This window comes from Rhipicephalus sanguineus, chromosome 1, assembly GCF_013339695.2.
Source record: "Rhipicephalus sanguineus isolate Rsan-2018 chromosome 1, BIME_Rsan_1.4, whole genome shotgun sequence".
NCBI lineage: Eukaryota > Metazoa > Arthropoda > Arachnida > Ixodida > Ixodidae > Rhipicephalus > Rhipicephalus sanguineus.
This window is the reverse complement of record NC_051176.1, coordinates 63,474,109-63,488,949: the sequence shown is the minus strand read 5'-3', so window position 1 is coordinate 63,488,949 and position 14,841 is coordinate 63,474,109. Positions and strand designations below refer to the sequence as shown.

The 14,841-nt window shown below is 43.4% G+C and overlaps 1 protein-coding gene across 1 annotated transcript in view; it reads right to left on the bottom strand.

The window, feature by feature from the left end:
* Positions 1–2,597: 2,597 nt before the first annotated feature.
* LOC119392259 (heparan-alpha-glucosaminide N-acetyltransferase) overlaps positions 2,598–14,841 on the bottom strand; it is a gene marked incomplete in the record, with an annotated part of 52,646 nt that continues 40,402 nt past the window's right edge. Inside the window, 6 exon segments of the mRNA XM_037659674.2 lie at positions 2,598–4,038; positions 8,933–9,045; positions 9,551–9,621; positions 11,676–11,750; positions 12,756–12,842; positions 14,625–14,751. Of these exon segments, the coding sequence (XP_037515602.1) occupies positions 3,863–4,038; positions 8,933–9,045; positions 9,551–9,621; positions 11,676–11,750; positions 12,756–12,842; positions 14,625–14,751 (649 nt within the window).

The window sequence follows — 14,841 nt, the reverse complement described above, 5'->3', positions numbered from 1 at the left end:
ATTCTTTGTAAAGCTGTCCACGAATTATCTGTCAAGATACGACATTAATTCTAACAAGTTAGCACTTATTATTTTGCAACAGCAAGTTTTCCCTATGACTCGATCTTGACTGTTACATATAAATGAGCAATCCACAATTGCTTTTGTCCTCAACCAGCAACACTATTTAGTGTGAGATTCAAGAATTGAAACTTGCAACCCAACTGCAGCGAGTGAAAGCATCAGAGTGTACTAGCATGCCATCAAATAACACTGAAACATTGCATATTGCACACATTTTTGAATTTCCCACTTCATAGTCCCAAACATGTAAACGGAGACATGCTAGGGTGTATTTGGGGTGCTGAAGTGACACCCTTAATAGCATCACCACATGTGGAGCATAGCAACCTTTCATGAGAGTTAGCTAGATATTCGAGCGCAGCTTTCGTCAAGCTCGAAGAAGACCACGTACTCAATTAGTGTGTTTTGAAGAGTTGCAATTACTTTGTGACCTTTCCTTTGGCATAAATACAAAAACTTCTTTGCAGCAAGTTGTGGTACAACTGAGAGAGCGAGTAATGTGGAAGCGTTCAAGTACATCCACACATCTAAATAAGAGAGCCACATGAAACTGTTGACTTCGGATATCCATCTTTCTATATCATGAAAGAAACAAACTGTGTGTCTGCCGTGGCATGTGTGAGCTCTACATAATGAAAGCAGAAATCAGAGTTGTCGAGTGGCCAACAAAAATTAAGCCCAGGTTCAAGTAAAATAGCCTACAGCAGAGTTGACAAGAATGACACTGCAAGGCAAATTAGTACTCGCAGGTTTTTTACATGACAAGAGGAGTGACATTTGGCACCGGACAGTTGGAGAAATACACCAAGCAAACAACTTACCCAGCTTTTGCAAGCATGCACAATGACTGCAATCCTGAAATGACCAGAGATAGCCATGAACAGTGACAAGGCACTAGCTTATTCATTACCAACTTGGCAACACTATGGCCAAACAACCTCTCCTTTTTACATGTGGCAAGCCAAATAAAAAGAAAAATGCAGCCCCTATTCAAAGCCCAAGAATCGTGCTACAAAACAAAAGATGCACATCATATTAAGAACAACAAAGGCAAGCAACGCAACAGGGTCAAAGCACGAACTTAATGGCTTTGTTCCTATCGATTCATCAGTCTGGATTTCTTTTGCTGAAAGCACACTGCTCTAATGAAACGGTGGATTACCAGCATGCCAAATTGTACTCTCTCACAAAGGATTTGCCGCCTCAAAGAACTGTGCATTTTTAACCCTTTCATACTTTTTTTTTCAAGGTTACTATGACCATCAGCTGAAGCTATAGGCACCAACATGCTACAAATTACGACACCAGTGGCCTACCACAATGCCCGCAAAATCTGGACTGCTCGCTCCGAGGAAACAATAATGCAACAGAGAGTAGTATCTAATGTGCACTTTTGTAAGAGTACAACTTTCACTACGTTTTTTCCATCCATGGAAATCTGCAGTCTCATAAAAAAAAGTGCACTTGTAAGTAAATTGCAGTATTCTGAAAATGGGAAAGCCAATCATGTTAGTCATCAAATTTGAGTCTGCACAAGCTGTACGCTGCACTTGCCCAGGTATATATCCGGATTACGGCTCACACCAATCTTGGCAGTCCCTCCCAAAAGGCCTGTACTCAATACATGCAGTTCAGCTAGCACATCCTTGTACAGGTGTTGTCAGCAGTCACAATGCCAGAGCATGTGCTGTCGAATCTGCTGTTTTCTTTGGCCGCTCAAAACAGTTGAGTTTCTTCTTGTTCCCCCAAGTTGCTGAGTGTGCTACAGGAGGCCTGCAACAGGACTTGTTGACACGTTTTGTGCCTCGCAGAGTGGGTTTGACACAAAGATTGTGACAGAGGACATTAACCCAAGAAAGGGCGAGACTGCAGCTACAACAGCAGAAAAAGAGTTTACATTAGATGAATCTTGTGAGCAACTCATCAGGACGCAAGTCACAAAACCCACATCTTTCTGGGGTTCTACTGAATTCGGAATTTTGAGGCAGCTGCATTAAGTTCACCTTATAGAAATATTGGCGTAAAATTTATTGCTTTAATTTCATTCTAAAGTAGCTAGCTGCTGGCCCTATAATGACCAGATCAAGCCTAAATTCAAGCGCACAAAAAATATGTTTGAATTCGCGAGTTCAACATGCCTACAGGATGCATCAAGGTGTCCGGATGGTGCTGAAAATTAGCAAAATTGGAGGTAGGCATTACGTGCCATCATAAATCACTAATGTGTGCCTCAGCTTGTTGAATGTGGGCAACACCTTGACCATAGTTGACATGGAACAAGGGGACCCTCTGAGACAGGAAAGAAGGTGAGGGCTGTGCTCTGGATGATGAACTTTCTAGGTCAGGGTTCCATACAAAGCACTGGAGCAGAAGCGAATAAGGTAGAGGAAATGGCTGCGTTATTTTTGACAGCATGGTGCAAGACCACTAAACTGTGCTGACTGGTACATGTCAGCGCTTCACGATATCATGTTTTTGCTAACTACCAATGCCACGGTGTTACCTGTAGCTTCAAGCTACAGGTAACACCTGTAGCTTGAACCTTCTAACACCTGTAGCTTCTAGTACCTGTAGGTAACACCTGTAACACACCTGAACCTTCTAGCACCTGTAGGTAACACCTGTAGCTTGAACCTTCATGAACCTTCTAAATTGGTTGACTTCAATAAAGGATCATACTATAAATATGTTTGGCACAATGGACTAATTCAGGCTCAGAACCATGAACACTGAATTGATAGCAGTCTACTAAAAAAGCAGACAAAAAGCAGATGTCAGCTCACCTTGACAATGTACACAATATTAATAGTAGATTGGAGTCAATGCATTTTGTTCAAATGGGTAAAAGTACAATGGCAACATTGACAATGCTAGTCATCTACTGAACTGAACTGAATGTAATATTTCGTATATCTCTCAGCTTAAGTAGGGACGCGAACTTTGAAAACCGGAAAATCGTGGAAAAGTTGACTTTTCGAAAACCACGTATTCAGTTAAACGTACGGCAATTCCAACCAATGTCACTCACCAAATTATAAAGAAAAGGCAGGAGTCAGGGGAAGATGGAAATGAAAAATTCGTAAACAGGGTGTGTGTGCTGGAGCCATTGTTTCAAAAAGCGGACTTGTCTTCTTCAAAGCTGCAACTGCTTTCCGAAAGCAGTTGCATTTTGAAGAACAGAAGTCTACTTGTCGAAATGTCGGCTCCAGCACACCCCCAGTTTACGAATTTTTCACCACCACATTATAGTACTTTTTTCAGGTGCATTAATTCCCGAATTTTATGAGCGTCAAAACACGTACACAAGCTTCAGATCTCTCCATTTGAGGGACAGCTTTCAGAATATTCTGCCATGACGACCCACAAAGCAGGGCCAGGCCAAAAAGTGTTACAGAGGAGTGTCCGTTTAAGAGGTGCGACCGGTACCAAAACAAACAGGCTGCACTAGCAAGACCTCCCAGACATGCACCTTTCTCTCTTTTTGCACTGAGAACATTGAGAATGTGCTGTGTCAGCATTCCCGAAGATACTTCTCCATAAGTGAGCTTCTGGTCACAATGTAACTTCCAGAGTAAAACCATCCTAGTATACATATGTACATGTACTGATACCTTTTGCACCTGAGGTTACGCATAACGAGGATAACAATTTCTGGTAATAACGCTTGTAAAGTGGCCACACAATGCGTGCCAACCCGCAAATATGTGTGGCAAGATGAACTTGCGCGAGATATTTGCACAGCACGACGTTCACACTGTGACAAAACATTGAAGATACCAGTGCGTGGATGGCCATTCCTTCACGCCGAGATGAAGAGCTTCCTGCGGAACATGAGCCAGGCAAAGACCACCCACAGTGCAGTGCCCCAGAGGTTCATAAAGAGGTAGCACCAATGTGACTCTGGGCACTGCCATGCCCATGGGAACGCACCATGCAAGATCTCGTGCCCCACATACACGGCCAAGGAGTTCATGCCTGCGTAGAGTGAGAGGCATGCCCAGCTTCTAAGTTGCACTATTCATCAATATGTCTTCACTGACAGAAAAAAAAGTGCAAACTAAACTAGCACGATTTCATGAAATACCAGTAGCAGCAGACTCAACAGTGACTGCATTTATCAACAACATATGCACTGACTTTCAAACTATGAAAGGAAGCCACATATACACATACATGTACTGTTTCCTTTAAATTTGTGCACATTACCTCACATAAGCAGTTGACCAGAGGAAAATTCATTTTTTAAGGAATGAAAGAAAAAAATGAATTCAAATATCAGAAAAATCCAAGAAAATGAACATGATTCGTTACAAGAACATGTCAAGATGTTACAACACTTAAGCAAAACTGGATGTGTAGGCATCAAATAATTTTTTTTTTGTAAAAAAACAAGACCTTAAATTTTCTTGCATACTTTGTCGTTTACATTGAAAGCCATCGTTTAAAAAAAGCCGCACCTCCCCGAAGGGGATCGTGAGGAAATGCGAATGCATTTGGGTGCACCCGATGAGTGTGCAATTAATTAATGAAGAGAGACGAGAGCGTGCACGTAGAGGTGTAATGCTCGAGTTGCATTGTGTTACACTTCGTCTTAGTGGTATCGTTGCCGCAAGAGATTCAACTTCACCGACTTCCATCGCTATCAAGACACCAAAGCGCGCGCTTCCTGCATGATATATATAGGTTCGAGCGCGGAGAGGAGGAGCGCCCGAGCTCTCTCTCCGCCGAGCGAGCTCCGCGATGCGAGCGCCCTCACCGGGTACGCTCCTCCTCTCCCTTACCCTCCGCGATGCGAGCGCCATCACACGCCCGCGCGCTCCTCCTCTCCCTTACCTTCTGCCGCAAACCACCTGCTCCGGTTGCTAGGCGTAGCGCAGCTGTTGCTAGGGGCGAGGAGGAGCGCGCGCGGAGAGATAACACCTGTGCGCACGCCGGCCAAGGACGCAGGACAACCCCCGACTAAGAAATGCATTCGCATTTAAAACTCTAGAAACGACTTTAGGAAGCAGGAATTGTTACATTTTTAATGCACAGCAAGTAGCAGATGCAGGAAAAAATCTTGTTTGCAAAAAAAAGTGCAGGAAAAAACTAAATTTTAGTTCTTTGTAAGGTTCAGCACATCTGGTGCTCTACTTGAAGTCTAAATGCCTCGAGGCTGTGTTGTGTGACTGATAAGGCCATGTCTGAAATTTGCTTACGTGTGTCTCCTCAATGTTAATGCAATGTTACCTTCAAGGTGGCATCTTATGGTATAGCAGTGTGGCTTGCCAAGTCAAACACAGAAACCTTAAAAAGAGTGAGATACAGAGCACAATGACTGCTATTACCTTTGCACTTTGTTTCAGGCATCTGGTCCTGCTCAATGTTAAGCCTTTCTTGCTATGCACACAGTTTCTTCGAAGCTGCTTTCTCTTCCTCTGTTGTTCCTGTCGGGAGACACTAGCATCCCTTTGTACTGTACCCAGTTTTAATTGCTCAGATATATGTGCCATAAAATCATGAGCAAGCACTCCCCTTCCCCAGCAAGCAAGGTGTGGAATGGGGGGGAGGCAATTTCCCGGAACTGCACCAAAGTTCAAGATGCCAGCAACCAAGTTTTCCAGCCAGAAAAAAAAAACATGAGTGCACGTGGACTTGCTTAGAAGTATTCTTGCTCTCGTTTGAGGCACAGCACAATATCATGACAGCTCACAAATACAAGCCCAAAACTAACGCGATCAGACCGCGGGAAGCATGGCATGGAACACCTCCAATAATGAGCAAACACAACAGCTCTAAGCAAGAAACAGAGACCTTGGAGGCCTTATTTTTGCTGACTACGTCTTCATAGGTAACATATTAGAATACAGATCTCAAAGGCCATGGTTTTGCTTGCGAGACCCTAAAAATTGTCATGGGTGTCTTGCGCTAAGCTTGGAGTGCGATCATGATGAGCCAAGTTTCGGGTACGATCATCATTAAGTGTTCTTACTGTCCCTTTTGCTTTCTGTGTGTGCGTGTTTTTTTCCCCCCTATGTTGCTAAAGCGCTGGAAATGCCATCGAAGTTCAGTACATATTCCAACTAGCACAGCAAACTGCTTGAAGTAAAAAAAAAAAAATTTTGATGAAAATTTCAGGCATGGGCGCTTAGAGATTGGGCTCGTAAGCAGGAATGGATGGGATTCAAGCAGGCCAGTCTTGCTTGGACGCAGTGCATGAGTGGAGTGCAGAGCGGGAGAGGGGAGGGGGGCACTCTCTTGGAACGGCGTGAAAATTTTAAATAAGCAGTGAAATTGGAGGGGGCACTTTTCCTCGGGCGGGAGCACCCCCTCACATCTCAGAATTTTACGGTATCTCTTATTTGTGTCCTGTAGACCCGATGTACTTGTGCACAAGCCCAGACTACCCCAGACTTCCCACTACATGAAGGAAGTATGGGGTTTTACGTGCCGAAACCACAATATTATCATGATGCAGTCTGTAGTGGGGGATTCCGGATTAATTTTTACCACCTGGGGTTCGTGAACGTGTGCCTAAATCGAAGTACATGAATATTCTTGCATTTTACCCCCAACGAAACGTGGCCACTGTGGCCTGAATTCGAGCACAAGTCCTCGGGCGTAGAAGAGCAATGAAGTCGAGGGTCTAAAGAAGTCTTGTCTAGTCAGGATGAAACACTGGTGAAAACATTGATGAACATTGAACAGGGTGAAAAATATTTACTGACGTTTCCACTCCCACACAGGTGCTCTGTTCCAATCTTTCTTTTTTTGCTTTATTGGGGGCAGCCGTGGCATGCGAAGAAAGCGACATTTTTGAAAGCAAACTCAAATTTGGAGCACAGGCTGCAATGTTCCTAAAGCCTCAAAGGTTTCTATTAAGGATGTGAACAATCAATTTTATAACCAAATCAAATACGAATTGAACAGTAGTCACAGTGAAAGCTGGAAGAGCGGCCTTTCTAGAGCCCGCTGTAAACTCTCTTGGGCAACAAGTAAAAGTACACTTGCAAAGTACCCACCACGCCATAAATCATAATTTTTGCAAAGTAGGAAAGCACCCACTATGTCATTATTTGTCAATCTGTGGAGAAGCGAGGTACCCGGTACACATTTGTAACACATTATGTGCACTTTGTTGATGCGGTGGCTGATGATGATGAATTATGGCCGAGCCTTTTGTAATGGGTAGGAAACTTTAAACCACCCACTCATTACGCAATTCATTGTGTGACCCCTGGTTGTTATTTTACTTTTCTACCACGCTATATTACATCTGTTCATACTATTCCTCGCCCGACATGGTGCCTGTATATGGTATTTTTGCCAAGTTTCAAGCACTGGCGCGGCTCTGGGGTAGAATACTCGACTGCCACGCAGAGGGCCCAGGTTCAAATCCCGCTCCATCCTGCCTATTTTTTTTTTATTTCATGTGATGGCAGTTACAGACGGTGGCAGCGGCGGTGGACAACTACGACACCAAAATCGGCTGTTGTTGTGACCGCATAACAGCTTTTACTGTAACACAGTAGAACCCCGCTGTTACGTTCCTCACTGCTGCGTTTTCCCGGCTGTTACGTCGTTTTCCGCCGGTCCCGGCATAGCTCCCATAGGATACAATGTATTGGGATCCCCGCTGTTACGTCGTAACTGTCGGACCGTTCCCGTATGATACGTCGCGAAGTGCGCCCGGAGCCGACCGAGTGACTACCAAAGAGAGCGGCCATGGTGCATTTTCACGCAGCTTGGCCTCGTTTGACCGCAATATTAGCCGCATGAGAGGCGCAAGCAACAGAATCTTTCAATTGATGCAAACAAAAGCATGGCCTTCGAGATTCAAATTGCAAAGATGGCGTCTATGACGTAACTGCTCGCGAAAGCAAGGCCTTCGAGATTGGCATTTACTATTGACAAAAGCATAGCCTCTGAGATTTGCATTGCACAAACATGGCGTGTATGACGTAATTGCTTGCGAAAGCAAGGCCTTCGAGATTGGCATTCACTTCTGCCATCGCGTTGGCGTAGACTCATCATCATCGTTATATGTCGGAGAACGGGAGGAGTTCGAGCTGGTTGGAGCTCGCATGGTCGTGCGTGCGGGTCGCGGTCGGACTCGCCGCGCCGGTCGCGATTGCGTGTGCTTAGTTCTTTCATGCCTACAGCTGTTGGTGTTAAAAAAATCACATACGTTGATTACCATTTCTGTGGATAAGGCCGTCCTAAGCTCCGCGTTTCTATCCATCGACTAGATCGCGGCTGAGCGCGCCAATTTTCGTGCTGCTCGTAAGAATTGAAATAAAATTCTGTACCACTAAATATTTTGCCGTTTTTCCTGTTTTTCGGCTCTTACGTTTCCCGTCTCTTACGTTTATTTCCTACGGTCCCTTCAAAAACTTATCAGCGGGGTTCTACTGTACTATAGCCATTTCAATGTTCAAGGTATACTTTGTCACCAGCTTTTAAATAGAAGTGCAACCAAAAAATAAAACTATCTTTTGTGCATTCACATCATGAACCTCATGATGATGATAGTTGATTGAGGGCACTTTCGCTTCGACAGCACTAGAGCTGTAAGTAAAAAGGCCATCCGGTGATAGCCCCGTAAAAGCTTGGGTGTCTTGGTAATGCAATAATTAAAGCAAGTAAAAACAATCCATTGCTGCTCGAACATCTTGTTCATTTGGGGTTTTTCCATCAGCATTGCAAAGTATTAGAAAACTATTCAGCATTTCGATTACACATTATTCGATTCATTATTTAAAATTTTCGAATATTTGCACATCCCTAGTTTCCAAAGATGCCAACGTTAGGCGCCTCCCTTACCTACTTTACCACCCCCATCCCCATTTAAAATACTAAAAGTAAAAAGCAAAAGCAGAATAGTACTCACCTGGATAGATAAGCGGTGCCCCCGACCACCATCCACAAACATCTATAAGGTAGTACAGAATGGCGAGAAGAAAGAAGGCTGTGCTGGCTGTAGACAGAATGAAGGACACCGACCTAGAGCAGCAAAAAAGAACGCAGTGCCTTCTCAGTGCAGTGGCATAGTAAAGGAATACAAAAAAGCAAACAATGGTGCTATATCACCAGCTTTCCTAGTTCAGACAGATTGCACTCAGTCACTAGTAAATCTTCGGAGAATTATGTACTATACGTGAGCCAATAGGTGGGCTTAAAAGGTAGCTTGTTATAATGACCATTTCTTGCCGAATTACCACGTATGCTATAGATCCATTTGAAGGTATAGTGATGGCAGTACACTGGCTGGAATAGACTTGACATCACATATAAGTGCATGTACGTAAGTGAGTTGCCTTTCTTTACCACTTGTAAAAATGAAGACCCTTTTTTTGGTAGTAAATCCATAGTTCCACTCAATCATTCAGTTAGGTGATCAACGCCAACGCTGAATAATTTGTTGGCCACTGTATTCTCCTTTAGTTTATGTCACCAGCAAAGGGAAACATTACAATTCAAAGAAAGCTTTAAAAAAAACTCTACTAACCATAAGTTTTTATTGACGGGAATCCAACCCTCTTCTTTTGAGAAATTGCACAGGATGCCAGCAACAATGCCCTGCGAAGCAAAATAAAAAGAACACTAAGTGAAGAAATACTGCATTCCAGAGCTGCTACATGCTTATAGCCATGGCCTTAAAAGTAATGCATTTGCACGAGTACAATGCAATCATGAGTACATATAATGTAAGAACTTTTTATTTGAAAAATGAATAAACACAGCACATACATATATTACAATTATACTGTATTTAGTACTCGTATAACGACTGCACTAGCATTTTTTCACATCCCTGAATTTTGGACAGACAGTTTAGCAAGTTGGTAGGGGCTCATAATGACAGGCCACTGAGTTTTAACTGAGCATAAGATGTCGTCAACCAGAGGACTGCCACCTGACCATTCATCGTATTTTCATGAGTAGAAATGCACACCGAATTCCAATGAGTGCACAGCTTTAGATGCGCAGGGGTGAAGAAATGCATATAGTGATTGATGAAGCCTGGCAGATCAGTATAGTAGTGGAAGTGCATGCATGAGCCAGCTTGTGATTAACTTGCATAAAACAAATGAAATGCCTAAACAGTTATGTCTCGCATAAACCCGCACATGTGTTTGATTGATGGGTGGGTGCTTTCATTCCTGAGCATGCACTGATAAACTTTGTGCGTACCTTCTTTTCAACCACAGTGAACCCTTTCAGTTGACAGCCTGCATTTGTCTTGTCTGCTACTCTTTTCTTGTGCCCGCGTCTGCACACCTTACTTTTTATCATCTCGAATTTTGTCCTAATGATATGCGTTTCTTTTGCCGTCCACACCAAAGTGACTGCTCTCCGGGCAAGGAAAATTAACCTCGAAAGCCATAATACAGTAGCATCTCTGTGATACGAACATCAAGGGGGAGCAAAAATATTCGTATCACCCGAAATTTCACATCACCAAAAAACTAGAAAAATCTGTTTTCAAAACATGATATATTATTTTTGTTGAAAGAACTTGCGTATGTCTTTGAAACACACGCGAACAGACCAATATTGGACGGCGCAGCTGGCTGCCGCGAACGAGCGTGTCAAAGCTTCGCCTGAGGACAACTGAAAACTAAGCGCCGAAGTCTGCTCCACCATAGTCATAGGCGAATGACAGGAACACCGAAACACTTATTGCCTTTTCACGACTTTATTGCCTTTAATCTACCGCAGCGTTACCCATGTGACTTTGGAGCTGCGTTGTCGCTATCAATGATTGTTTCGATAGCAACCACGTTTTTGTGGGCAGCAGTTGCAGCAAAAGGTGGTTCCATTTTCAATTCGTGTGCGCTGGCCATCCACATGCTTTCAGAACTACGTTGTTGCTATCCATGATCGCGTCTACTGCTGCTTTGTCTGCAGTGGTTGCAGCAAGCAGCGCCACTTTGACTTGGTGAGCGTTGGATGCGTGTGTACTTTCAGAGTTTCACCACTGCCATATATGATGGCGTCGACAGCAACCGCGGCTTTTCCACAGTGGTTGTGGCAAATGATACGCATAGTTTTCACTCTGTGTGTGCTGGCCATGCGCATACATCAGGAACATGCTGCTGTTGGCCGTCGCTCGACATTTATGGTACCTAAGTTCGTATCAACCGTCACGACGTAGAAAAGTGTTCGGAACATCAAAATCTTGGCCCATTGGACACAATGGCATTCAACCGGGGAGTTCCACAAGTTCGTATAAGACCAAAATTCATACCAGCTGGGTTCGTATCACCGAGATTCTACTCCATTGCTAACTGTGGGTGCCAAAACCAATTTCAGGGCCAAAACATGAGATACGCAGCATTTTTGGATATCAAATACAGATCTGAAAGGTTCCGTCATGTGGCGAATCCATTGTGAACCAGGCCCAACTGCGTGAAACACGGCTGCTCTCCATGGCATTCGGGCCAGCTCGGAACACCAGTTCGCAGCATATCATAAAGGAACCGTCCCACAGTTTTGATATAACAGCAAGGTTCAATGGATGCTACGAGGGCTATGCCGGGACTGGCAGAAAATGATGTAGCAGCCAGGAAATTGAAGCACCTGGGAATATAATAGTGGGAGTCTACTACACAATAAAATGTGTCACTTACACAAAGGAGGCCCCAGATACACCAGCGAACGACTCTAGCTTTCCACTCGGGGAACGTAAGCAGGATTTTGCCAGCCTGCAGCAAAAAATGAAGAAGGGCATTGTGAATCAATTCAAGCTTTGTGTAGAATTTTTGGAAAAGCAGCTTCGAAATGCAGCAAAAGAAATTGAGGACAGCTGCATAGCAATAGTCCAATAGTGCATAATAAACAAAGATATTTCATTTGGCCCCATGTCGGCATGCTAAAATTCTTGCCTATAGCACACCTCATGAGACCCGGCAAACACCTGTGCAGACATTTGTGAAAGATTCATAGAAAACAAGCAACCTGAATGCTCATCCATTGCTGCTCAGAAATCTGTGCTACCATGTGACTATGTTTTGGCCAAATTAGTGGAATGGGACAGCCCAATAACCATTACAATTTGACAGCTTCGTCAGCTGCAATGAAGAAAGAAATGCAATGTGCACGCCATAAAAATATATGGGTGGAGATTTATTTCTGTAATACGAGCAAGCAAAAGACACTGCTGAATAAACAGTTTATATAAACCTCACTAATCAAGTTTAAGGGCATTACTCCCACAGGTTTTTCTGAGGATTCAGGAGGAAGAATACAGATGCACAAATTTGGCCTCACATGTTTCTTAAGGTATATGCGTATTCTTAAGCAAATTTAATTAGGTACCTAAAAAAATAAGCTGGAGCTTCTCTACAAACCTGTGAATGAAGTGATATTCAAAAGCAAATCTCAAAATGAGTCACCGTGCAAAGTGACACATCTAAGTAAATGAGAAGTTCTCTAACATGATGCGTTGGCACGAGTGACAATGCTTCATCAAGGGTCTTGACAAGGGCAGTTGCTGCCCTGACAAAGACAAGTCCCACTGTCAAAGCGTTAACGTTTCCTGTTTGACAAGTTCCTTTAAGTCTTCCCCTGAACTTCCATCTTGTTTACACTTAGGAGTGCAGTCTGCTTCATAGATCAGTAGCCTAAATGAGCAGGCGTCAAAATACCAGCTCTAAGAAATGCATGCTTCTACAGCCAACACAAATAGCTCAAAATATACTAAAATTTACCTGAAGGCCCAAGAAGACCAGAAATATGGATGTAAGGCATCCTAGTGTACCTTCAGGGTCATATGGAAGGTGTGTGTCATATATGTGCTAGAAGGAACAGAAGGCATTCATATATTGAACCTGCAGTGATGACACTGCTGGGTACACTCAAGGAAACCCCCAAAACATTTTCTTTTTCAACAGAGCCGGTTGGACTTCAACGCAACCAAATAACAAGAACAAAGACAACTCCACAACTCAACTTTAAATTTAGTCCTAAACGTGTCCTAGGCAACTTTCTGCACAGCACACACTCCGTCTCCCCCATCCATTAGCAGCATACGTCCCTTTAGTGTCAGTGCGGCATCCCTTTGATGACGTGCTTCAAAAATGTACACTGACAGAAGCACTGACTGTTGGCTAGTTCATGCATCATTGTGAAGTCTTTGAGCAATGACATCCCTCAATGAACTTAAACACCAGAAATGGCAATAGACAGTACTGCAATCTGCTAAGGATCCTGAGAAGCATAGCCAATGTCCAGCAAACCAGAAGTATGCACATATTTGCAATAATTTTTCAACAATGCATAGGAATGAAAAAATGGCAGCATCTTACACTCTCTGTAACATTAGGAATTAAGACTAACTGACTGTAGGGAAACGCTTGCGAGCAAGGTCACAGGCACAGTACACAGGTTAAAGTCTCATTGACGAAGAAAATGTGCGGTATCGAGACACGGTGGCATCGTGGTTCATCAGCCACCTGCTTCCTTTCATTCACATTCCATCCGCAAAGGGCACAGTGGTAAAATAAATTTTGGTTGGAGTTTTTCTCTTTTTTTTTTTCTTTTAATTCAGTTGTCCACGACCAAGCAGGTATCTGCAAAATGTTTACCTTTTCACTGCCCATGTTTTAAGCTCGTTTAGAAGTCACTAACAAAGTAGCAGACAGAGCTGAGACCAAATTGATTACTATAATACAATGTTAACTGAAATCCTAGGCACTAAACTGTCACAGCAAAGCAATTCTTGCATACGTGCACAGACTATGAAATGCAACAATGGCATGATACCTCATTCGCAAGTACGAAGACAACACTCAGAGAACAACTTTGACACAGGATTTCTAGCTCAAGAAGCAAGACCACAGTTCACTTGGATGGTGTCTTTGTCGGATATAACCTGCTGTGATGGAAAATCACTTAACAGGATATGCCACCCTGACGAAGATTTGTTGAAATGTTAGTTCCGGTGACATTCCCTGATCAATTATATCTTATCACTGTAAGCCCCCTGAACTTCTGTCTTGTTTGGGTAACCTGTCATGGCAGCTTAGCGACTCTGGAATTGCCCTGCTCAGCACTGTTCAGCTTAAGGTCGCATGATCAGTGTCGGCTGTGGCGGCCATATCACTAAAAAAGTGGAATGCAACAATGCTTGTGTACTGTTTACCAGGTGTGCGCTAAAGAACACAAGTTGGAAAAAATTATGAAGAGTCCCTAACTACGGCGAGGCTCATTATTGGAGCACTGTTTTGCACTTAAAGCTTCAAATTAATTCTCATCATTTGCAATTTACACTTCTCTGAAAACAGCCCCACACAATCTAATGCACTCAGATACTAAAGCTTTGTAAATCAGGTCTAAAATGACGGAGAATGGTGCTCAGCATGCGTGATTTGATTTTTGCATTAATTTGGTAAAACAGAGGGCGGTGTATTAAAATACCACATGCACTATATACAAAATGTTTTGCCATAGGTACCCAATCCATTGTTCTGTGCTGTGCCTGACTGCAGACTATACTTATAAGCGTGCAACAAATGTCGAACAGCACCATAATAGTGAATGCAAAAGCTACGCAGACTGCTAGTGCAGTGCTTTCTTACCCGCATATCTGGTGTCTGGTAGATGTGCTTGTTGCCAAGGATTCTTCGATCAATAAAACCAGCTGCCCCGCCTGTGCAGTTTTCAAAACTGCTATTCAGGTGCAAGCCTCCTGGACCGAGGTAGCCCCTGATGTTGGTAAAGTAATCTTAATCAATGCCGCAGACCTACCCATTGCAAGAGCACTGGCCTGTATTACATAAACTACAGTCAAACCAT